Source organism: Canis lupus, chromosome 16, assembly GCF_011100685.1.
Source record: "Canis lupus familiaris isolate Mischka breed German Shepherd chromosome 16, alternate assembly UU_Cfam_GSD_1.0, whole genome shotgun sequence".
Lineage (NCBI taxonomy): Eukaryota > Metazoa > Chordata > Mammalia > Carnivora > Canidae > Canis > Canis lupus.
The window spans coordinates 58,606,760-58,631,871 of NC_049237.1; the positions used below are offsets into that span (position 1 = coordinate 58,606,760).

Consider the following 25,112-nt stretch of genomic DNA (forward strand, 5'->3'; position numbering starts at 1 on the left):
CCAAACATGCCCACATATGAAATCCTTGTTAACATAAACCTGACAACTTGATCTTCAAGGCAAGAATTTGTATCCAAATTCAAAGGATAATGATTAGTTGGGTGAACTGTCAACAAGCTTGATAGATAAGCTTATTTCATTCCAAAATCTTTTTTTTTTTCACCTTAATGCAAAGTTCATGTGCAAAATGCAAAATTAAAAAGGAGTGTCATTTAGGAGATGATTATCAACGAGCTCAAATGAAACACGAGGTGCTTTGCTAGCTCCCCCTCCTGACCTTGCCAGGACTCCCGTTGTATCAAGTGCCCAGCTGGAGAAAGCTGAGCTAATAATGGCCCAGCTGCATCATCTAACGGGATCTTTGTGATGCAAGCAAGGTCAAGTGCTCTATCATGTAGAGTATTAATCTCACTGTGCAAAGAGAGAGAAGGGGAAGGGCTATTGGGACAGGATTATTAGCTGGAGAGCCTATGGAGGCCCAGGCTATGGGATGGTGAGCAGAACTATCCAAGTTGAAATGAATATTAAGTCTAAAAGCAGCTGTGGAGGGTAGTCTGGAAATAATGCCTATGCTTGTGAATGCATAATACTTCAATGATCTTCAATATAAACAACTTTTACCACAATAAAAGCGTAGCTTTACATCATTTAGGCATATATATACTCATATATATTAATTGCATTCTCCTTGAAATGTCTATTTCTTATGACAAAGTGCTTATAAACCCATCTGCCACAATTAATTCCATACGACTGTAAAAAAGAGCTTAATAAACCAAATATGTTTTATCTGCGGATCACCAGTTTATTAGAAGTTTGACTTCTAATAACTCGAAACACGAAAATCAAGGTCTACGGAATAAAATGAAGATTGTTAAGGTGACTTCTCCCAGAAAGATTTATAAACAACAATGATAAAGCAACGATAATTGAAAACACATTAGAGGGGTTTCTCAGCTGTTGATCTTCTAGAAATCCTTTGTCCTTAATTTCAGATGTAAAAATAAAAACCTGTCCTGTTTTATGCTATTGAAAACATTTGGTTTTTATTTTTATTATTATTTTTTTTTTGCTAAATAAATAGCACACTCTAGCATATAGCCATCACATGATATGCTCTTTACCTCCTATCAAAAGAAATGCATTTAGACCATAGATCCACACAGCTGGAAGTCTACAAAGGATTAGGAGGTTGCTTCTAACGTGGCCCTACCGTATGCCAAATGATTCTTGACGTTAGAGTCAGCACGTGGGCATATATAAAGGCATATATATTTGATACTTCGCTGTTGTGAAACCTTTAGGAGTATAAAATAGGCAACAAGAAAATAAAATGAAATCCCAAAGATCAAAGGCACTGAAATTCCAAAACTTCTTTCTGAATTAGTATTATCGTATTTTCTGTGGTTTGATTTCAGGATAAGTTCAATAAGTTGACAATATACCTTTATAACTTACTGGATATATGGATACCTTCCTTTGGAGCATTTTGATAACTAAAGTATTGCATTCCCTAAGAAGGATAGACTTTTAATAAAAAGTAAGTTTTTTTTTACTTTAATAAAAAACAAATATCGGTCCAATTTGCAAAGAAACATCAGACATTCTACTGGGTGCTAAACCTAATCTGCTCAGAAAATCTTAATACTAGTGGAGAATTGCACCCATTAGTTCAACAGATGCCTGTTGTGCATTTGATGTTTGGCAGACCCTTAGCTAGACACTGGAAAACAAAGGAAATGGAAATCAGCACCGCCCCCACTGAGCTCCGTGCGTCTTGGAGAAGACATGGGGTTCCAGTGGAGTGTGAGGGGTCTAAAGGGGGCAGTAGGAGAGAAGCAGCTGGGGGCCGTGGAGACAGGGGCCATTCTGGTGACCATGAGGGGCAGCTGTGCAGGTGTCCTGGCTACAGAGTTTACAGTCTGCAGGAGGCACTGATGATGAGGATTTGGGCACCCAGGGAGGTGTCAGAGGTCTCGTTCACACAGACAAACGAGTAGCTCCTGAGGGGACAGGGCTCAGTCTCTGGGGTAGGCTGGTTCAGGCAACCAGAACTAGAAAGACCTTTGGTGACAAGATGGAAAATGGCTTTTCATCCCATGCTACAATGGAATGGAGGTGCTCTAGGGCTGCCACACTGGGGCCCACACAAGTTACCTTGTAATGTGGAGCTTTAACAACAGGGATTTACGTACTGAGACTTCTGAAGGCTGGAAGTCCAAGACTGAGCTGTCGGCAGGGTTGGTTTCTCCTTCCTCTGGTCTCCGCATGGCCTCTTCTGCAGGCGCACGTGCTGCTTGGCAGCTCTTCCCAAGAAGTGGTGATCCGAGAGTGGTCCTATCAGCTTTGGGCCCCAGCTCTCTGACCTCATCCCACCTCCGCTTCCCCCTTAAAGGCTCCATTTCCAAATATAGTCACGTTGGGGGCTAGAGATTCAAACCTAGATTTTGAGGAAACACATTTCAGTCCATAATAGGGACCATTACAGGGTTTTAAGTAAATGGGAATTTTAGGACTATGACTTTGAATGTGTTGCAAAAAGTGGAATGGAGAGAATAAATATTACAAGTATTTAGCAGAGTCGAGCCCCCTTTCCTGACAGAGGTGACAGGCGGACAGAAAGCTCTGTGTCCAAGGCTTCTCGCTTCATGCTCGCAGCCTTACACCTGGCTTGTCCTGGAGCCAAATACGAAGAATGGTTTATCTACCGGGCTTTGTGGTTGTTGTTCATATAGTGGCCTGGGCCAGGGGGAGAGGGAAGAGACTTTCATGCAGGTGCTACCCTGAAGCAGGGCTACGGCAGCCCTGCCAATATCGATCAAAACCGATACCCAGGCGTCCCTTACTGCAGGCCACAGATGACCCGGGGCAGCCACATGGATTCCACCCATTTGTCTCTCCCACTTAGAAACCACACGGGAGTGGTTTAGTTCCAAATCCCCACAGAAAATAGAAATTACATCAAAGGCATTTCTGATGTGACCTTACTAGCTGGGCCTCAGCTGACACAGCTGTGGCTGCTGCGAATTCATGTCCCCTTGGATTTCCAAGCTCTGATGAACGTGTACACTGTCCAGAGGGTTCCAATCACAGGGCTGGTCCAGAGTGAAGAGTCCCAGCTTCCTTACTCAGATGAGACCGGACTTCGTATCTCTGCAATTAAAATAATGTTAATCACTCAAAGAATAGAATGCTATCTACTTCATGAGAAGTTTTGAATGAAGATTAGATGAAATAAAGCATGTGGCATATTCCCCCACCTCAGGAAATGGAGCATAGTTTCAGCCACCACATTAAATAAAACTAACTCCCACTGAGTTATTGCCTTACAAAGAACTTAAAGGGACATTTTAGGAACATTAGCAACAATTAGCAAGAATGTCTAAGGCTTATAGTAATGCAAATTTTTGGCCTTGAGTCTTTCCAGGGACTAAAATACTGTAATATCTGAGTGAGTTTTTATGATAAAAATGTTCCTACTCGCTGAGTGTACGGGTTGGGAGGAGGAAAAGCAACATTTCTTAAGAGTCTGATATGGACTGCACAGTCTCATGTAATCCTCCCACCAACACACAAAATAGATGCTATGAACATTTTCTAGTTGAGGAAAATGAAGTCCTCTCAATATTTGAGCAGGTTTTAGAGGTAGGTTTCTCCGATTCCATAACCCAAATACTTTCCACTGTACCACTCTGCCCCTAAAACTAGCCTCCACATCACACAGTTCTGACCTGAGTTTAAATCCCAGCTCTGTAAGTTCATACCTGTGTGATCTGGGCATGTTCAGGATTTGCATAAGCCTTAATGACCTCATCTGCAAACCTATTCGAAGATGCTCAGTGAAGGCTAGCTATTGATATATTTATTATATTTGCATATGTTTTACAAAACTGTCAGAATGCCAAGCCCTTAAGAAATACTCAAATATTTTCTAGTCAGTTTTCAAAAGCATATCAATTATTTTGATAATAGCACATGAGAGTATTACCAACATGGCAGCAAAGTCAAAAAAATATATATATATAAAGGTAGGTCACATTTTGGTAAGGTTTTATTGTGGACGTGCTGAAACGTCCTTCACATTAAGGTAATACAGGTTTTATATATATATAGAATATATATGTACATAAATTCTAAGATAATATTAGGAAGTGAAAGGTAACAACCCAAAATATACGATGCCTCTAGACTGCTTAAAATGTGCAGTTACATTTTATAAGGTTGAATCAAATAGTTGAGGTCAAACATTTACTCAGATACTGGAACATTCAATAATCCAGCACATCAGCTACACATCACTCACCCATAATTGCTAAAGAAAAAAAAAAAAAAACTGTCTTCAACCTCCCTCTTCAAGAAGATGTGTGGGGGAAGATTTCGTGTTTCTTATATCTTAGCATTTACCTACACAAATCATTAGAGCGATGTTTCCCCCAATGCAAACGAAGCTCAAGCTTCAAAACTAGTCTCTCACACAGACCCCTTCTAGCTCAGAAGATGCCCCTCTTGGGATGTGCATATAGGATCCTGTGCTTGGAGGATTTTGCAAAAATAAGATATTTGGCATGTGACTGGTAAAGTCTGTTCTCTCCCTGCTCCATCTTTCCCTTTAGGGTGCTTGAGTACTGTTACTTGGCGGATAGTGGGTCTTTTGGGAACGTACCAAAGGGAAGATGAGCCATCACTTATTTCAGTACTTATGGATCTGCCATCACTTTTATGTCTAACTGAGTTATCACTCATTCCCCTAAGATAGTTCCTCTGTGACCTCAGCTTAATCACAGCACCCAGTGCAGGCTACGGGCATTCTGGAGGTGAGGATGTGTTCTAAGTTCCAGGCACTGGAAGGAGGTAGGCTGTGGGTGTAGGTAAAAGGTTGATACAGACAGAGCCAGGAGCTAGCCTGTGAGATTAACTCCATGGAGGCTTTGTCGAGTTGAGCCACAATGCTAACAATATATATGTACCAAAATGAGTTGTCACACTGGCATACAACTTCCCAATAACAGTGATATTTATAAAACAAGTTTGATGAAATATTTGACTAAGACAAGCCCAGATGATTGTTCTATTCTCCCTACAAAAAAATACTACAAACTCAGGATTTCATGAAGACGTGATCAATCAGCCAAAGCTGTAGAAAAATACATGTTATAGGGAGAGTCAGAGATGACTCAGAATGACTACTAGGCCATTTTGATTTCATATTTTCCCCAATATTTCAGTTGCTTATAGAACTGTTCAGCTTTTTAAACACATATCACTTGTGGTTTCTTCTCTAATTCTAAAAAAAGAATCAATTTTAAACTTAATATAATATTCATAATTTTGTATCTTTGTTCATTGGACAGTCACCTGAACTGTATGACCTTTAGGCTTGCCAAAACCTAGATCAGCCTCTGGAAGCTATTATGACAGTTTGATATCTTGTTCCAAAGTTTTATAAAGAAAAGTAAAACCATCACATTTCTTTAAATGTCTCCCACTGCAAATGAAATCCAAGAATATTGGAAAAGGAGACGTACTCACTCATCTTCTACCTTCTGCAAATTCTGTCTTGCTTCATTCTTATCCCACCCCCTGTAAGCTTTGCTCTGAGTTTTCTTTACTTTTGACAGCAACTGGATATCACAGTGCCATAGATGAAATATCTCTCTCGTGCTTGTGACATTCATAAAGACCAGCATAAAATTAAGTGTGTCTAATTAAAAGAAAATAGTTTTGCACTACCCTGAGCCCCCAATTATAGAACTGCAGATAATTTTTAAAGTATCTAATTAAAAAAAAAAAAAAACCTCTAAGATATTCTCCTTAAAAATATGCCCTTAAAATAGTTATTCCACTTCTTATTGATTTGTTGTCTGACATTGGGCTATTTACAGGAAAATAAATGCTCGGTGCTAAGGTTGAAGTAAGTGTTCAGTGTTAATGCTAACAAGAGAGTCTAATTGAAAAGTACATTGATCCTATTTCCTGCCTCCAACTATATGAATTACTTTCTTGATTAACTAGAATTACCAAGAAAGTGTCTCCTACTTCCACACCACAATTAGAAGCACATATGGCTGTTAAATATCTAGGTGCCCTAATTTAAATTCACTGACATGTTTTGCTCTGGTTCTGTTAAAGAGAACATTATTTTTACACCTGTCTTATAAATCCTTAAAAAAATTATATTGCCTTAGTAGTATTCAAAGCTGAACTATAGGTGACTTAACTTCCAATATGATGAAGAGGCTAATTAGAAAAATCAATCATGAAATGTCCATTTGGCTTGAAACCAGTTTGATAGAGGCCATTTGAAAGGTATTTGTGAGCTGAATGATGTTCAGGTGAACTATAACCAATGGTCATCATAATTAAATATTCAACAGCTTACTCACATATTGATTAAACATAATTCATTAATCATCTAGATGTTGGGTTCACTTCAAAATCACAAATTTGAAGACATCAATAAATATTACCTATATATTAAGAAAATGAGTTTTAATCAAAATAATTGATTTTTTAATCATAATTGTGGCTCACCACAATACAGAATTAGGATGTCTGCTAAGTGCTAGCTGTGGTTTATAAAGTAAGCTTAGGTGACAATTTATTAACATAGGTTCATGTTCTAAATTATGACTGAGAAGATTTATAACCCAGGGGGAATGTCTTATTTTACATATTAAATGTAATACTGTGTTATGGTGTTTATATCTGTCCCTGTGGATACAATAATATGCACACACAAAATTTAAATATTAGCAGACAGAAAATAGAAAAAGCAATATTATTAGGCCTATTATTAATTTAGGTGTACCTATCTTTGTGAAATATGTAGAACATATACGCATTCAATATGCATGGACTAATGGACTTCTATTTCTTTCTTTTTTAAAAAAAGATTTATTCATGAGAGACACACAAAGAGAGAAAGAGAGAGGCGGAGACATAGGCAGAGGGAGAAGCAGGCTCCTTGCAGGGAGCCTGATATGGGACCCAATCCCAGATCCCAGGATCACAACCTGCGCAGAAGGCAGGCACCCAACCGCTGAGCCACCCCCGGTGTCCCTGGACTTCTATTTCTAATGCCAAGACACATCTCACTTTCAGAAGTTGTCCTGATAAATTCTCAAAGGGAGAAGGATCATATGCTCAATTTAAAAAAATAGTATTGTTCTACATACATATTTATAGTTTAAGACTTTGTATTTATCTCCTCACTTGTCCACTTATGTATTGGTCCTTTCACTTAGTTATTCATTCAGAATTTACTTTACAACAAATACAACAGTGTTGATTTTTCACACTCAAAATGTGGGGGCTGAGGAGCCATACATCAGACACTCATTAGAAACATACACTCAGATTTCCCACCAGATATACTGATTCAGAATCAGTAGTTTCACAATACCCCCAACTGCTATGTTAGAGAAGGTTCTGGTTAGAAAAATATTGCTCTAAATTGAATGCTTCAGATCACACCTGTAGAAGATGATCCATTTCATGCCCTTGTGCTGTTGGATCACATTTAATGCAGTACAGCTGATGAAAGAAAGAAAGAAAGAAAGAGAGAGAGAGAGAGAGAGAGAAAGAAAGAAAGAAAGAAAGAAAGAAAGAAGAAAGAAAGAAAGAAAGAAAGAAAGAAAAGACAACCAACCAGTGATTTCTAGTTAGACATTCTACAGTTAATAATTCCCTGATATGCTCATTGCCAACCCAGTAAAGCCTGGCTTGGAAATTTGAGTCCAGTTTTATTTAATCAGTAATATGCTTAAGAAAAAACTAATACATTTATAGATTATATTAAAATATTTGAGAAAAAAAAATCTTCCAATTCTACAACCTTCTTGAAGTTGACAAAAGTTCTTGAACCAATCTTTCCAAAACTCTTTTCTTTCTGTGAATGAGATTAGAGATTAGAAACCTCTAGATTCTCTAGTTCTAAAAAAGGAGAACTAGAGACTAGTTCTAAAAAAAAAAAGAAAGAAAGAAAGAAAGAAAGAAAGAAAGAAAGAAAGAAAGAAAGAAAAAGAAAGAAAGAGAAAGAAAGGAGAAAGAAGAAAGAAAAAGAAAGAGAAAGAAAGAAGAAAGAAAGAAAGAAAGAAGAGAAAAGAAAAAAAAGAAGAGAAGAGAAAAAAGAAATAAAGAAATAAAGAAGAAAGAATAAATAAATACATAAAAGAATAAAGCCCTCATAAATGCCCCTTCCATAATCCCGTACCTAAACCCAATTCTACCTCCCCTCCTCACCTCCCTCATGAATCCCCAATCCCTAACTCCCTATCCTAGAAGAAAAGAAGAGAAAGAAAGAAAGAAAGAAAGAAAGAAAGAAAGAAAGAAAGAAAGAAAGAAAGAAAAATAGAGACAGCATGGGGGTTGTTAGGGCCTGAAGGACTAGTGACATCATGACATCAAGTTTGAGCCAAGACAGTTTAATTTGCCTATTACCTGATTCATGCTGACATTTGGTTCTTTGATTGTGTAACTGCTATCTCATAAATAACGCCATCAACATTACTTAAGAAACCTGCTTGACATCACATCCTGGACAGCAATTCTGGCTGGCCATCGATCTTGAGCACCGTAATCGCCATCTGGATCTCATTTTCCTTGTTTGTGAAATAGACTCATTGCCCTGGAAGTTTCCTAATGTACCTTTAAGTGCTGTATGTATTCATGGAAGCATCAAAATCATGGAGATTCTAAAGGACAGCCGATATTCTTAATGCTGTAGTTGACATTTCAATGAGGTAAGGATTAGAAGAATGGTAGCAGGAAGTTATCAAAACAAAAAAAGTTCAATGGCACTTACCTGGAGACAATGGTCGCAAATTATCTACACTTTACAATATCTACAAGTATCTACGTAATGAGAGCTATGTGCAGGGGCAATCGAATATTTGGATCAGGGTTCTCTTATAACCGATGAGCTCTAACAGTGTTTTGGCCTCTTCTAAAACAAAACATTTTTCAAGGATCCACGTGCTGATTAGTTTGGTGTTCAAATTATGATCTTAAAATCATACGATTATAAAAGTGGGAATGCTTACAGCTTGTAACAGCTATAAAACATGCAAACAAATTAAATGCAGACAAAAGTATATAAATGAGAATTTTTGAAAACATTAAGTAACGTGACAAATTTTAAGTAACAAATTGCCACTCAAAACCCACTCTTCTCATACAAATCATCATCATCATCACCATCAATGTCCTTTGACATGCTCATGATACTCTGATGAAGAACTATTAAAAAATATGGCAAAAGTTTCTTCTATAGGGAACACTGATATAATTTGCTTTCCTCTGGCCCAGATGTGTTGTTTACATGGCAAGCTCACTTGCCTCTTTCTCTCACTAGCCTGGGGATATTAATGTAGTGCTACTTACAGCCTATGGAATCTTAAACCCAATATAAATAAGGTGGCCGTGCTGATAATACAATATACGGTTACGTAGAGTTATATAATCATAAAATGAAAAGACAGAATTAAAATCTAGGCACAGAGAACTGGAGGAGTCCTAAGAGGTCTTCAGATCCCAGTTTGAGGTCGCCATTCTCACCACCTAAAAGGTACTTGGAAGCAACGTATATAAAGAAATATGTTACGATCATCGATCATCAAAGCTTCTACTACCAGCGACCAGACTGGGGGCAACTATGAGTCACAAATTTCCCCATATCACCCAGCTACAAACTTATAAACCTGGAAAATGTCTCCTATGTATTGAGGATGGGAAGATCAGATGAAACTGCAGCAAGAGGCATGAGTACGACTGGTAATCCATCATTTGAACACTGGAAGTGCAAACAATCAGATGTTTTTTAATCCACGTGGAGTAAATTATCTGTTATGTGTCATATTCTGTTGCTTAGAGTAAGAAATGTCACCAATCAAAGGTCAATATGGCAAGTTAAAATATAGGACGCATCATCAACTAATTTGAATAATATTATAGTTTAGAATTGTAACTGTATAATGTTCCCGAGAGTACTTTGCGCTCTGTGATATCTCTAGGTTATCACAATAAACATAAATTTTTACTGCACTAAAATGTGCAGATATAAAAACTGCCTAGGACTGAATGTTTATTAATTCAAAGGTGCACCCATACATCATTTTGAATACACACGTTCTCTCGGCTATTGCCGATTTGCCTCTATCCCTCAGAGTTCATAATAGACAGTTGCATGAATCCCCAGGTAGAAAAACCTGAGAGTTTTTGCTGTAATTGAGCCCTGATATCAAAATAGAAGGCGGCCTTTCCCTCAGACATTCAAACCTTCCTGAAATTCGATCAATGGATCATCAAGGATTTACTGATCCCTCAGGACAGAGCTGGTGGACCAATCACTGTCGGCCACCGCCGGGCTACAGCGACAAGCTGTGCTGACCTTGTTCGAGAACCTCAACCCCCAAGACCTGCGTGTGGAAGACCTTATCTCTTATCCCTCCTACTGCATCGCACTTAATTTGTACTTTGCACTTCTTTTTGCCCAGTGATTTGTTCACATTATATTGTTGTACTCCTGTCTCTTTATGTCTCTAAAACCAGCCTCACTGACCTCGTTGTGAAAATGTGAATAAGGCAAATGTGCTAGAACATCCCTCAACTACTGTAGCAGCATTCTTACTACTGAAGGGAAGAAGCACAACTCTACTACTTGGGCTTCGAGGTTCTCAGGTCACTGACAAGCCCCCTGACTCCTTCCTGCCCGGTAGCCAGAGTTCAAAGTGGCTCTTTCCTGGGTCCATGGCTGTACCCGCTCCCTGCCCCCTTCCTTACGATCAACCTCTGTTACTCCTGCCCCTGCCCCCTTCCTTACGATCAACCTCTGTTACTTTCTGGTAGTTACTCACTACCCAGAAAGGAGTTTATAAGGTTGAATCTTGGCTTTTACATTTACAAAAACGCCTAATCAGAAGCAAATTATTGTATCTCTCTAAGGCACAATTTTCTTATCAAATAAAGTGGAGCCAGCTACTTTGCAAAGTTTCATGACTATTAAATTACATCATGCACTACTTGGCCCTTTTTAGATATAGAATAAATAGTAGCTATATCCAGACTTTCCTCCATCCACTAATCATTCTTATCTCAAACCGCTTATTTTTACTCTAGCTCTCCACGATTAGTGCACTATAATACACTTCTTTGATTCACTATTAGTTTTTTGTAGTTGGGACCTGATACCTGGAAAGCCCTATGTCACGCCTCCACTGTTGACACCTACTTGCTTTTCCAGGCTTGGCCTAAATGTCACTCCCTGAAGTACTGATTTATCCGCAGGTGCGGTGTCTTCATTCTGAAATCTTACAATATTTTTGTTTATGACACTTTTAGAGAATGAAGTAGTTCTGCCGTATATCATATTTGTATAAATATTTTTATAAATCTATACTTGGCGCAAAATAGAAGTCTACTTTGCAAAATATGTGTTTCTTGGGAACCAGAATTATATCTCATTTTGGAGCCACAAATGCATAATACGAGTTGAATTACAATATAGATTAATACTATCTTTCCTTCTAAAACAGATTCTAAGTTCTTTGGGGAAGGATGCTGGTCACTACAGTGTCATCCAGTCTAGTTCTAGAAACACAGAAGAGTTGAAACCTTTGTTTTTATTATGATTATAATGGACCTACGCTGTTCTTCTCAAACTTCACGGTGTCTATGAATATCTCAGTGATTTAATTAAAATGCAGATCTTAAAACAGTCTGTCTGAGCTAAGGCCTGAGATAAGGAATTTCTAAGAATCTCACTGGTGATGCCAAAGCTACCTGTGTGAAGCGCACTTTGGAAGACTAGGAATTAGATGTTCTCAAAATACATTTTCAATATGTGACCTTTTACGTCAATGAAAAGATGTTGTGGAGCTGCATATATAGAATATTTTTAAACTAGGATTTGTACTCAAGGCTGACTTTCTCTGTGTTTACTTTTCCACAGAACCGACACCCACTTAAATCTCCGTGGGGTTGCTGGTGCAACCTCCTTGATATTTTGTAAGAGATTAAGAAAGAGTCCCTCCATTTGAATAATTGTTGTTAAAGGTAAATATACAGCCAATATGTTCATATGAAGATGACCCATCCTTCTTCATATTTTTTTTACCCATGGAAAAGTATATTTAGATTGTAGCTCTTATACACAAGGAGATGCATATATCCACTGAATACCAAAAATGATTAATAAAAACTAACCAATTTTAAACTTAACATACCAGATATTATTGATCATCTGAACAAAGTTTTTGTTTGTTTGTTTGTTTGTTTTTTTTTTTTTCCCCCCCGTTGTGAGCAGTGGCATGGCTTCAACTAACCAGGCAGGTTACGTGAGGTCACTGTGCAATGTAATGTCCCACCACAGACTGGTTGAACACCCGTAACTTTCCTAAGCTGGATACATGATCATATATCTGCATCTACTAACCGGTAGGACTCAATATTCTTCACCCATCAGAATCCCTGGGAGGACGTGTCAAAGTACAGAGTGCGAGCTCCACCCCCTGAGTCTCTGATTCCTTTTTGCTGAGAGCATGTGTTTCCAACAGGCTCCCAAGTTGTGCTCATGCTGCTGGACCAGGGACCATACTATGCAAACCATGCTGGGTGATGATCTTGTCTATACCCAAGTCCACACGGATAATAAAATCATGGCAAAGTTGGATTTTGTTTATGTCACACTCTTGTTCAGAATCCTTTTTTTAAAAAAATATATTTTCTTCATTTATTCATGAGAGACACAGAGAGAGAGGCAGAGACACAGGCAGAGGGAGAAGCAGGCTCCCTTCAGGGAGCCCGATGTGGGACTTGATCCCCTGACTCCAGGATCATGCCCTGAGCCGAAGGCAGATGCTCAACCACTGAGCCACCCAGGTGTCCCATCATGTTCAGAATCCTTCAATGGATTCTTCTCTAGTCAATAAAGTCCAAGCACTTCAGCCTGTTAATTTCTCCTCTGACTTCAGACACTGTATGTGTGTGTGTGTGTGTGTGTATATATATATATATATATATATATACAGTCCGAGTGCTCCCAACATGCTTGTCAATTTTTTTCAGACCTGTTCCTTCACTGGGTAGTTAAGTCTGAAGGGTCTTGTTTTTGTCAGCCTCCCAAACCTTACAAGTTGGGAGGAGGTGAGGAGATTTACATTCTCTTCCTTTGCTTATCCCAAAGCTAACTTCAGAGCTGCAGGGATCCCTCATGCAACCTCCGTACACCTTTCAAGCATCATTCTGCAGGCACTGCTGATGTGAGGTGTCTAAGTAAATCATAAATAATTTTCTTGATTCTGGCACCAAAATGCCATGGTATAACACTGAATCGTAACATGGATCTGCTTCACATAAAATCAACTGTTGCAAGGGAAAAAAAAATGTATGAAACATCAATTTGGCACACTAACTACTTCAAAATCCAAGGTGTAGCTGAGTCATCTACTGCATAGCCTAAATATATCATGTGGAACATTTAATAAATTTTCACCAAATATGAGAGAGGAATGCTTAATACTTTAGAAAGCTTGTTGTAAATTCTAGAAAGAAACTATTGACAAATCGTATCCAATGGGGAGAATAAAAAACGGGGTTATTCTCAGTGAAAAAAGGTTGAAGAAAAGGTTTTTTTTTTTTGGCAAAACAAAGGAAGCTGTACCATGATCTCTGAAACTTTCTCATTATATAAGGTATTCAGTATCAAATGAACCTAAATGACTATTTTTTTAGATTTGCAAAGTAGAGTTTCCACGGAAAAAATGTATGTAATTATTTACTGTTTATGTAAAAGTAATGTCAGTTAACTCAGTGGCTGGTAGATCTTCCCCACCTCTGGGGGATATATATATATATATATATATATATATATATATATATATATATATATATATGTTTTGGTAAGATTTTTAAAATTTATTTGAGAGAAAGAACACACACAAGTGGAGGGCGGGCAGGGCAGAGAGAGGGGGAGAAGCAGACTCTCTGCTGAGCAGCTGAGCAGAGGGCCCAATGTGGGGCTCCATCTGGGACCCCAAGATAATGACCCAAGACACAGGCATATGCTTAACTGACTAAACCACCCAGGCTCCCCATATGTTTTTGTATGTGGCATATATAGGTATATATAATGTGTATCTATATTTTATATATAACATATATATAATGCATGTGCATAATTTATGTGTAATATATTCATCTAACATATATGTGTACTTTACGTATGACATGTATATCAGTATGTGTATATAATCTATACGATACATATATAATGTGCATCTGTGTTCTTTATATATAACATATATGTCTATGCAGCATAGGTATACGTATACATAAAGAAGGATATCATTTCTATTTTGTAAAATATAGGAAAATATTAGGATCAGGGCACCTGGGTGGTCAGTCTGTTAAGCATCTGTATTCAGCTCATGTCATGATCCAGGGTCCTGGGACCCAGCTCTGTGTCAGGTTGGGGGGGGGCTGCTTCTCCTTCTCCCTCTGACCCTCCACCCTGGCTCATGCTCCCCCTCTCTCTTCTCTCAAATAAATAAGTAAAATCTTAAAAAAAAAAAAAAAATCCTCATATATAGCCCCCAACATTATCCTAAACTGTTAAAAGCGAACATGATCCATTGGATGTTGCTGGGTGCTACTAAGTGCCATTTGTACCAATTGAAGCTCCTCAAACACTCTGTAAATAGGTTTTATATTGCCATTTCCCTGATTAAGAAAGTGGCTGAGGCAGGTTACAAATGTTCCCAAGTGACATCAGTTAGTAAGCAGACAAAAGAATATTCAAATCTAGACCTGTCTGATTCCAAACCCTGGGCTTTAATCAGTCTTCTATTCACAAAAATTACTTTGTGTATTACTCTGAATGGCAGAAACGCACATTACCTGAAGCCAGATATCTGATCTACAGTAAATGCAAAGTTGGCCGTTTGTATTCGAGAAGTGAAAAAAAAAGTTGAAATTTACCACAAAGGCTTTAAAAGAAAATGCATTTGATCAGTATATCCCATATGCAATTTTAAGACCATGATAAAACATTAAATACTGCAAAATATACATTTAGTGTCTAATTAAAATCATAATTAGGGAAATATCAAAATTCAATTTTATGGGAACTATCCAAATGTGGGGATTTAGGTTTTTCTTACTTTATTCCCCTTAGAACTTTCCCTGTGTACTTTCAGAGATAACTGAAAGCTCTCGTGTTACACTCTAAAGTAATGCTACAATGAAACATTCAATAGCCTATTTGAGTAGGGTATCATAGAACTACTTAGCAGGTTTCTGCTTTCTCTCTAAGAACTTCCCTCAGCGAGGGTGGGGTACCCATGGCTGTGGCTGGTGCCAGGTATAGGGCAACATCATGAAGAAATGCTCTGAGCCAAGGCTAGCTGACACAAAAGCCACCCATTAATTTGTGTAAGGGAAGACAGAGACAAGGTCATTGGGAGCAGTGTATACTTCTGTAAGTCCCTGCCATCAGGGGTGCATGTGAGAATGATCACACCCTACCTGTGGCACCCACCAGACTCAGAATTCATCCCCTGAGACTGTTGACAAACAGCCCGGAAGGTCTCTTATATAGTGCTCATCTTCAGAAACTCTGCATTCTGGGGTTCTTTCCCCTAAAAACAGCCTTGATTAATTTTTTGGGTGGAGGTGCAGAAGACATGGTGATTAGCTGGGGCTGGAAAGGAGCTCTTGTGTATTCATGGTCTCCTCTTAGCACCAGGAGGACTGTGAAGGGCTTAACTTGCAAAAGAGTTGAAGTCTAACCCTCAAAGCAGGAGCCACTGAGGATCAGAGCCCTAAGTATCTGCTGACTTATGGAACTTCTCTAAGAGTAGCAAATATGAGAATTGCTATAAACCGGGGATCCCTGTGTGGCTCAGTGGTTGAGCATCTGCTTTCCACCCAGGGTGTGATCCTGAAGTCCCTGGATAGAGTCCCGCATCAGACTCCCTGCATGGAGCCTGCTTCTCCCTCTGCCTGTGTCTCTGCCTCTCTCCCTGTGTCTCTCAAGAATAAATAAATAAAATCTTTTAAAAAATTAAAAATTTAAGAATTACTACAAACCTATATTTACAGGCCCCAGATCAGAGGCTGAGCATATAATGTTCACAATCTTACTTAGTTTTCACAGTGCTTCTAGAAGATAGGAGAATACTGGGTCTGAGATTCGTTAAGAAATTTATTTGCTCAAGTTCATGTAAGTTGTGGGTGGAAAAGCAGAGGTTCAAAAAAATATTAAATTACTTCTTAGCCGATGCTTTAACCACCATGGTTGAAGATCTCCCAGCAGGAGTGTGAAGAATGCAGCGGTACTGTCTCCTTGGGGATGGAGCTGAAAAGTGTGCTTGTGGTTTTGGGTGTTCTCAATATTCCCTGAGCCTTCAGGGATCCCATGTCTCCTGGTAGGAACTCCTAACCCGAGGGAAACCCTTATGTAGTTTAAAGACCTCATACTTACATCTCCCTGTGTTCTTAGCCTGCATATGCTTAAAAACTTTGCTCAAAAAATGTGTGTGTGTGTATATATATATATATATATATATATATATATATATAGAGAGAGAGAGAGAGAGAGAGAGAGAGATGCATTTTTCTCCACTGGGCCTACTTTAGCAGCATGAACCAAGTCTGCTGAAACAATACTTTAATAGCAGCCCTGAAGTCTGAAATATATTATTAAGGTAACTTCCAAAGGTGCCAAACTTGCTTACAGGCATTAGAAGAGATTCTGGTTCTTTGCTTTATTTGAAAACAGGATCCGTGTGCGAGGACCAGCAGCCTTTAGACTTCTCAAATATCGCTCATGGATGTAATGTAATAGCACATCCCCCCGAAGAGAAAGATCACCTTTATTTCACTTGTATTGCTCTGCAAAGCCTGATAGGGAATAATGTTCTTAGTTAATGCTATTTGGTAGGAATTTCGTAGCCTCTCATGTCATGGTGCAAGAAAGGATGCATCTAAGAAAGCTTTTGTGGGGTCCTAGCAAACAGGTGTGGTGGGCTGCAAAGAATCAAAGCAATGTATTTGGACAGGTTGGACATGGGCCGCGATTGGGCTGTCCAGATGGGGTCAGGCCCTAGCTGGGATTAGCTGATGTGGCAGGCCAAAGCCTTATTCTCCCAACCATGTCCTTGCCTGGGGATTGACATCAATCTTCAGAAGTAGATAGGTATTGAGGCACATTTTCTAAGGATCTACCATTTGTACATCTCTGATAATTCAGTTGGACAACCATGGAGGAGAAGCAGTGCTCTAGCTGGTGGTCCTAAGTATAAAACAAGACCAAATCCACAGTTAGGATGAGGCAGACGGCAGCCAGGGCAGGATCAGTGGATGAGACCGAGCTTGCAGCCCACTCGTAAGGTGGCTCCAAGGATGACAGAAGGTGTATTTTGTTTTGTTACATAAGCAGGAATGTTGTGACAAGATGCTGTCACCTTTGTCCAGGTGGATCAACCCTTCCTCATTGTCTTTTAGTAGCTTAAAGGGACAAGTTTGAAAGCCCCTTGTTGTCCACCACTGGAGGAACAGGTGAAGATGATCTGGGCATCTTCATATCCCTCTCTGGTTGTTAGGGTTCCCCTTCATAGATTCTTAGGAAGGGGGGGGCAATCGGTCCTGGGTTATTTTTACCAATAGGTGCAAAGTCATATCAGGATAAGAACCTCTTGACTCTTGAGGTGACATGAAGTCCGTGGATTGGAAAGTAATTACTAGCTCCATTGCCACTTTTGATAGTGTCTGTAATGAAAGCACCGCATACACCTGCTGGATAGAAGTGGATGGTATGGGGGCAAAATTATTAAAGGACTAATCTCTATATCACAGTTTTGACTCTAATTAGATAAGAGAGACAAATGGCTTTTTGATTTGTGTGAAAACAAAGTTAGAGAGTGACATGATTTTTTTTTCCCCCATAATCGCCTATATTTTGCTCCAAACAGAGACATCTTTAGAGCGAAGGTCAGATGGTACCACGGCGCGGAGAAAGCAGAACTAAATCTACAATAAGGATAATAGCAGCGTGTGGGTTTTCAGGTTTATTATAGACACATTAGTTTTATCAAAAGAAAAGCAGATTGATGATACAGTCAAAACAATTCTTAAAAAAGAAAAAGAAAAAAAAACAAAAAAAACCAAAACAATTCTCATGAAGCACCACACATTTTCGTGTGGAAGTGAAGACCTGTCCGAGGTCAGCCTGCTGTCCGTATGCCCAGACGTCTCCAGACTGGGTCAGAGGAGACAGTAGAAGCAGGACCCTGCCTGTCCCTGCAAGCTGACCACAGGAAGTATCCGAAGCACTGAGGACTCCGAGTCCCTTTACAAAGTCATGAAACGTAACTTCACTGATTTTATTGTTTTAATATATTATATATTGTAAATGTGAATCGAATAAGCATGATACTAATTTCACCAAGAGGCGGTGTTCGAATGGAGCCAACGCTCTTGCAGATGTATTATTGGGAGGGCTCTAACACAGCAAAAGACAGATGAGTTTAATATGGAGCTATTATAGTTAATAAGAAAGCAGACCGATATTGCTAATTACATAATTTATTTTTCTCCTTTGTTATTTGGATATGCTTTCTCGAACCATTAGGGGTGTAGAAACACTACCGCACATCCAGGACCGCTTTGGCGAGTGCATTGCCTTCCCCCCAGAGGACACTATTGGGAATGTAGGCTGTTATTGGAGAGTGCATATAACAGCCTAAATCTCTATCTAATTTCTCCTTTCATGGATGAAATGAATTTTAAGAGAAGTAGAAGAATAAGTGTTTCCCACACACTATCTGCACAATATTGTGAGTACCGTGATTGACGATGATCACGAAGGCCGTCGTGGGCATCTTTCTGCAGCTATTTCAAAGCGCACTCTAGCCAAGTCCTCCTTAGTCAGGGCCTGCCCAGCTAGCCCTTTGGGGACATTCCAGTGCTCTAGAAATTTGAGATGACCAAGGCGTTCTGTCAAGTTACCTTGGCAACAGTGGTGTACTGGCCAGGATGCCAATCTCGGGACTCAAAAGGCTCCCAGAAAATCACATCATGCAGGTGTCTGCTTCCAGGCAGGTCCCTGGGGACCTAGATGTCATAGTATCACTTGAAAGCTTATTCCAGGATTAAAAAAGCACATTCTTAAGGTCCTTTTTCTTATGTTTAACTAAATCGTTATTATTGTAGATTCTGGATCTTTTTTTTCTTTTTCCTTACTAAATGACCACAAACACCAGCTGGTCCTATTTCCAATGTGTTTCTTTTCCAACCTAATGAATAACTAGAGGTGTTTTTCATCATCTTTGTAACACGGCAGTACTTGTCTGAACAGTCACAGGGGCTCTTGGGGCTCCCATAGCACCTCCAAATCTTTCACTCCGACCCTGAGAGACTTCGCATCAAATATTCCTCATCTTACCTACCTCACTTCTCGATATGCTGAAACTTGTAGCTTCTGTTCAATTAAACTCATTTCCATTGCCTGCCACAGACACAAAATACCAGTTCCTGCCTTTGATATTTTTTTTTCCCATCACTCTCACTAGGAGAGAAGGTCCCGTTTTCTTACCTCTGTCATCTTTTCTCCTCGTCATGCTCAAAACAATTCTCCTTCACATAGTCTCCCATATGCCCCATATCTCTTTATAGCTTCACAAAACTTATTATTTTGATAAACATCTTTAAAGCATCACTTATCATATATATTCAGTGTATTTTCATTCACTCATTTTATATTTTATTGGGACTTTTCAAATCCTAAATTAATAAAAATAATAACCTGCCTATCCTGTGAAACTGATTTTCTATTTTTAATTAGAAAAATGTGAATTTCACATTTCCAGTGAACTGGTGATAACTTCAGGGAAACTTTTTCCCCAATTCTCTAATTTTACACATTAGAGATGTGTAAAATAGGGAATGTGAATTTCACATCAATAGGGATGTGAATTTATTAGGAAATGTCACAAAATATGGGAAAAAAAGCCATACACTGAGAGTTAAGATACCATGTTTCGGTAAATTATATGAGATGCAAATTTATCAGTCAGTCTTACTTCAGTCAAAATGCTTATTGAACACTTCCTGCATTCAAGTCCATCTTCTACCCCCAGGGGCAGTAACAACCAGGACATTGTGATTCTTGCTTCTCATCTTCTGGGGAAGACACACTCAAACAAGACAGGGATAGAGTTTCCAGACCTCATGTCAAAAATTGGACTCGTTGAGTTTAGACTCCCTACAAACTCTATTTTGGATTTGAGAGTTGAAGCATAAGCAGGAAGATAGGTGAGAAGAGAAATTAGGTCCCAAGGTGAAGAGAGAGTGAGCATTCTGGGCAATGTTTATGTGGATTCTCAGGTGGGAAAAGTCTGTTTGAGACACTGGACACAAGAAAATACAGAATGGCAGAAAAATGGGATGAGCTTTCGATGGGAAGGCTGACACATAGATTGAGGTTTGTGTTTATAGGTTAAGGGCAACATGAAGTCATTAAATACAATTTGGTAGCAAAAGTGGTTATGAATTTATTTTTAATGATCCTCCCTTGGGAGTATGGGACAGGGAGCTAAGGGAGGGTGATGTTAAGAGAGAATTAAGACTGAACTGTCTTAATGCATGACATAACACAGTGGGCTTGGATCAGAGGGTGGTTGTGAGGATGAGAAGAATCAAATATGAGGAAGATATAGGAAACCTTATTTACTGGCAGATATAAAAAATAAATGGAGAGGAGAGACTCATGACTTGGGGAATGATGTCACTGGAAATGGTGCCTTTGAAGACACGCAGCCATACAAATGGGACAGCTTTATTGTGCTTATGATGATTTGGGGTTTAGGCGCATTGATGTGTGAAGTATCCATGTTAAACTGTGTAGAGACATTGAGTTGAGTGCTGGATAGATTTGTTGGAGCTCAGGATAGACATTAGGTTGGGATGCACATGTGGAAGGCTCCCGATACATTTATGGTAATTGGAATGATAGGGCTAGTTTTTTTCAAAGGATGGTCTAAGAACCATCTCCTTGCTAAGTAGAGAAGATCCAAAGCCAATGAGGACAAAGGGAACAAGTGGTAGAGGGAAATGAGCAACCAGAGTGGAAGAAAGGAAAACATGGGAATGTGTCCTCGAAGTAAAGGGACAATAACTTTCAAAATGGATGGAATGATGGTAAGGCAACTAATAACATGGCCACTGAATTCCAACGCATTTGGCAATAGAAAGATCAGGGCCTGCTTAGTAAGAGCATCTGTCATCAATTAATTATTTATTCATTACAAATTTATTCCCCAAACAAATATTTATTGAGCATCTACTCTACCATGTGTCCTTCTGGTAGACTTTAAATTCTTCAAAGACCCAGATCATACAGTTTTTAATTTTGTGCTGCTTAAATCTTATAAATAATTCAATAAGTATTTGTTGAACTATTTATATGTAGGACGTAAGTTTACAATTGGCAAAACAACAGAACATCAATGCAATGAGAGCTGACAGGATAAAGGGCTTCATAAATATAGGGGTGTCCAAGATGGCCAAAGTCTACACTGGTATCAAGGGATTCAGAGTGTAGATAACCATCCAGTCCAATTTTAAAATAAGTCTCATATGGGATGAATAATTATACAATTCTGAGAACAGTCAATAGAATTCTAACTAAAACATTTGGAAAGCTTACCATATGATCATATTTAATTTTAATATAACAAGTGTTCTTAATAACATTAACATTACCAATTATGTAGAATTCCATAGCCCTTATAATTTACAGGTTGAACATTAATGCAGTTAGGAGCTCAAATTCTGAACTCTCTCAATTTCTATTACATCTGTTCCTAAGAATTTAACATCAGTTTTATTATATTTATCTACCTTGCCTTTCTACGTTTAACATTTCAAATATCAGCCCAACTAGACACTTTCATTCGCTTTGGAATTAAAGTGAAATTAAACATCATATGAATTTCCTAGTGGAGTTATTTGAGGCAAAATTACATGAATCTTCTCCAAATTTTAGATAAAGGGGCTGAATGCATTTTAGTGAGGTTCATAAGATTGATACAATGCAATTAGTTGGGAAATATCACTGCAGACGGAAGACAAATGAGCAACATAATACTTTGCTTTTCAAAGTATCTGCTTAGGCGATGTCTTTCACTCAATGATTCTGTCAAACAAGGTAAAATGCCAGTAAATTTCACTGAAAACAAAATACTACGCGCTCTGTTACTACAAAAAATGAAGACAACAAAGCAATGGTGAAATAGTGACTTCCAGGTGTTGCCAACAAGCTCATTAGCGTAAGACAAGGAAACCGTATACCGCGGGAGCCCACAGGACTTCCTGCAGAGAATGCCATATAGCTTTAGTGTGGTCCTCAGAACCTCCCTGGGCATTTATATCATGAGCATTGTTGGTGAATATCCACCCCCCCCCCACTCATATTAGTTAATTCCATGATTAAATGACTCTCAATTTCTAAGATTAATTTTTAAAACTTTATTTTTCTAGAACAGTTTTAGGTTTACACTAAAATTAAGAGGGAGGTATGGAAATTTCCCATGTGCCCACTGCCCCCACACATACTGAGCCTCCCCTACATCATATCCCCACCAGGTGGTTCGTTTGTTCTAACCCATGAACCTATGTTAACCCATCATTATCATCCAAGGTTCATAGCTGACATCAGGATTTGCTCTTGGTATTGTCCATTGCCTGGCTTTGGGCAAATATATAATGACATGTGTTCATTATTCTAGTGTCATACAGAATATGTTCACTGCCCTAAAAATCCTCTGTGCTCTGCTTATTCATCCCTCCACCCCAATTCCTGCCAACCATGGATCTTCTTACTGTCTCCATAGTTTTACCTTTTCTAGGATATCATAGTCTTGGAATCATACAGTAGGTAGCCCTTTCACGTGGGCTTCTTTTACTTAGTGATATGCATGACTCAGGGCTATGACACTTCTGGGTCCATTCATGACCTTGTTGTTTCTAAAACCCAAACTCATTTGTCTTAGTAATTCTCATCAAAGGCTATGATTCTTGAAATGAAGAAATGCTGGTATTTTCTATCAAAGATACCACATAATGTATAAAGAAGCTTGAATCACTATGTTGTACACCTGAAATTAATGAAACACTGTGTGTCAACCAAACTAAAGATACTGTTTTAAATTCAGATATCCGAAGATGAAAACCAACTCAAATGGGAAAAAATGACAACTATTAGCTCTCTAGTTTATAGGATTTGAGAAACCTTTGATAGGTTATGGATACCATTATTGACAGGTTGGTATTGTAATGTGTTATTGTATTATAAGCAAAGCAAAGCAAAACAAACAAAACACACATATATTGTGTTTTGCCCTAGTTGCGCTAATCATCATGGACATTGTCATCATCATCATCATCATCATCATCACCACACATCTGAAGCTAAAACCAGCAGATATATATGACTTTTTCTGTTTCCAGTTGCTAACTCTTAGTGTCACAGATGTGCATTTCCTCCCTGAAAGGGTTTCTCGTGGGCAGCAGCACTGGTTCTCAGGGCACATCAGAGTTCTGATCATAGAACAAGACATGGCAATTTAATTTTTAGGTCTTAAAATGACAGTAAGGATTTCTCTGATACTTTCATTTAATATACTAATAATGGGCTGTCAGTGATATTCTGTAGATCTTCACATTGTTACTAACCATGACCATTTTAACACTTGCAATAAATACTACGTAAGCAAAATTGTAAATGCCTTACCAGGCTATTTCGAGTTTTCACCATTTAATTCTTCAGAGAATTTAGACAAAGACTAACATAATTATTCAGCATATCTAGTTAAATGTGCTTTATTAGGCAAGTGATTAAAAATATTATGTATAGAGTATTAACATATATTCATAAAAACTGGATGGCAGTGTATTGTAATCTGTATCAAATTTTTTATTGAAGTTTTATACATCACTTGTAAAAAAATAGCAAAACTAGCAGATGCATGTCACGTTATTTCCCAACTTCAGGAATAGTGTAATATACGGTGAGAGTAACTTAGATTAGATTTCGACTCAAATGGCCTGAGTGTGAGATCCAAAACGATGCCCATGAACCATGTGTCCATAGCCACTTACTCTCTGAGGCCTCCATTTTCCTATGTGCAAAATGGGCATGATGATAATATCTATCACAGTATGTTCTTGTAAAGGTTATATGAAATAAAATTGTAGGTATATTCATTGCATGTATTTATCAGGCATCCCTTTACACAAATGTTTAAAAGCAAGAATAATCCATGGGTGTGAAAGTGCTTTCTGAACCCTAAATTGCTGTTGAGCTGTACAGCTCTGTCCATATCTGTAGGTGTGGCTGCAGCTATGACGTCAGAGGGCTGGTTGAGATCGAAGTCGTCCATGCAGGCCCCTTGGTAGGATGCAGTGAATAAACAACTGATTATCAGGAATTAGATGAGGCAGACAGTTGATCTCATTGCTTTTCGTTGGGAAGGAGGTAATTCCCAAGCTTCCCTTCAGTTTCTGCCTCTGGCTTCAACCATTTCCCCTGATGTGTGCCCTCAGAGCAGGAGTCCCTGCTTGGGTCTGAAAGCCCCAGTGTGTGTCAGTAAGGTGCAGGGGCTGCCATGCACTGCTCATGGCCACTTCAATAGTGTTGCCTACTCTCATATTTTTTTAGCAAATTTCTAACCTAGAATGTGTCAGAAAGGAAAACTGCTAAGTCCATCATATGTAAGTGTGAGATGACTAATATATCTTAAAACAATTGATCCAATGTTTGTGGATCCATCCAAAATCAATTGGATCTAGGGACACCTGGGTGGCTCAGTGGTTGGCTCAGGGAGTGATCCCAGGGTCCCGGGATCGAGTCCCACATTGGGCTCCCCGCAGGGAGCCTGCTTCTCCCTCTGCCTGTGTCTGTGCCTCTCTCTCTTTCTCTCTGTCTCTCATGAATAAATAAATAAAATCTTTTAACAAATTTTTAAAAAATCAATTGGATCCAATCCAATTGATTCATTGAATCCAATGATTCACCAAAAAAATCCAATTAATTCTTAGTTAAATAACACCACATTGGC

General features: G+C 38.8%; 1 protein-coding gene across 1 annotated transcript in view; it reads left to right on the plus strand.

Annotated features, from left to right (window-relative positions):
* CSMD1 (CUB and Sushi multiple domains 1) overlaps window positions 1-25,112 on the plus strand; it is a 1,850,581-nt gene that overhangs the window by 1,133,040 nt on the left and 692,429 nt on the right. The window contains exon 9 of the mRNA XM_038560546.1: window positions 945-959. Within this exon, the coding sequence (XP_038416474.1) occupies window positions 945-959 (15 nt within the window). The remainder of the gene's footprint in view (window positions 1-944; window positions 960-25,112) is intronic.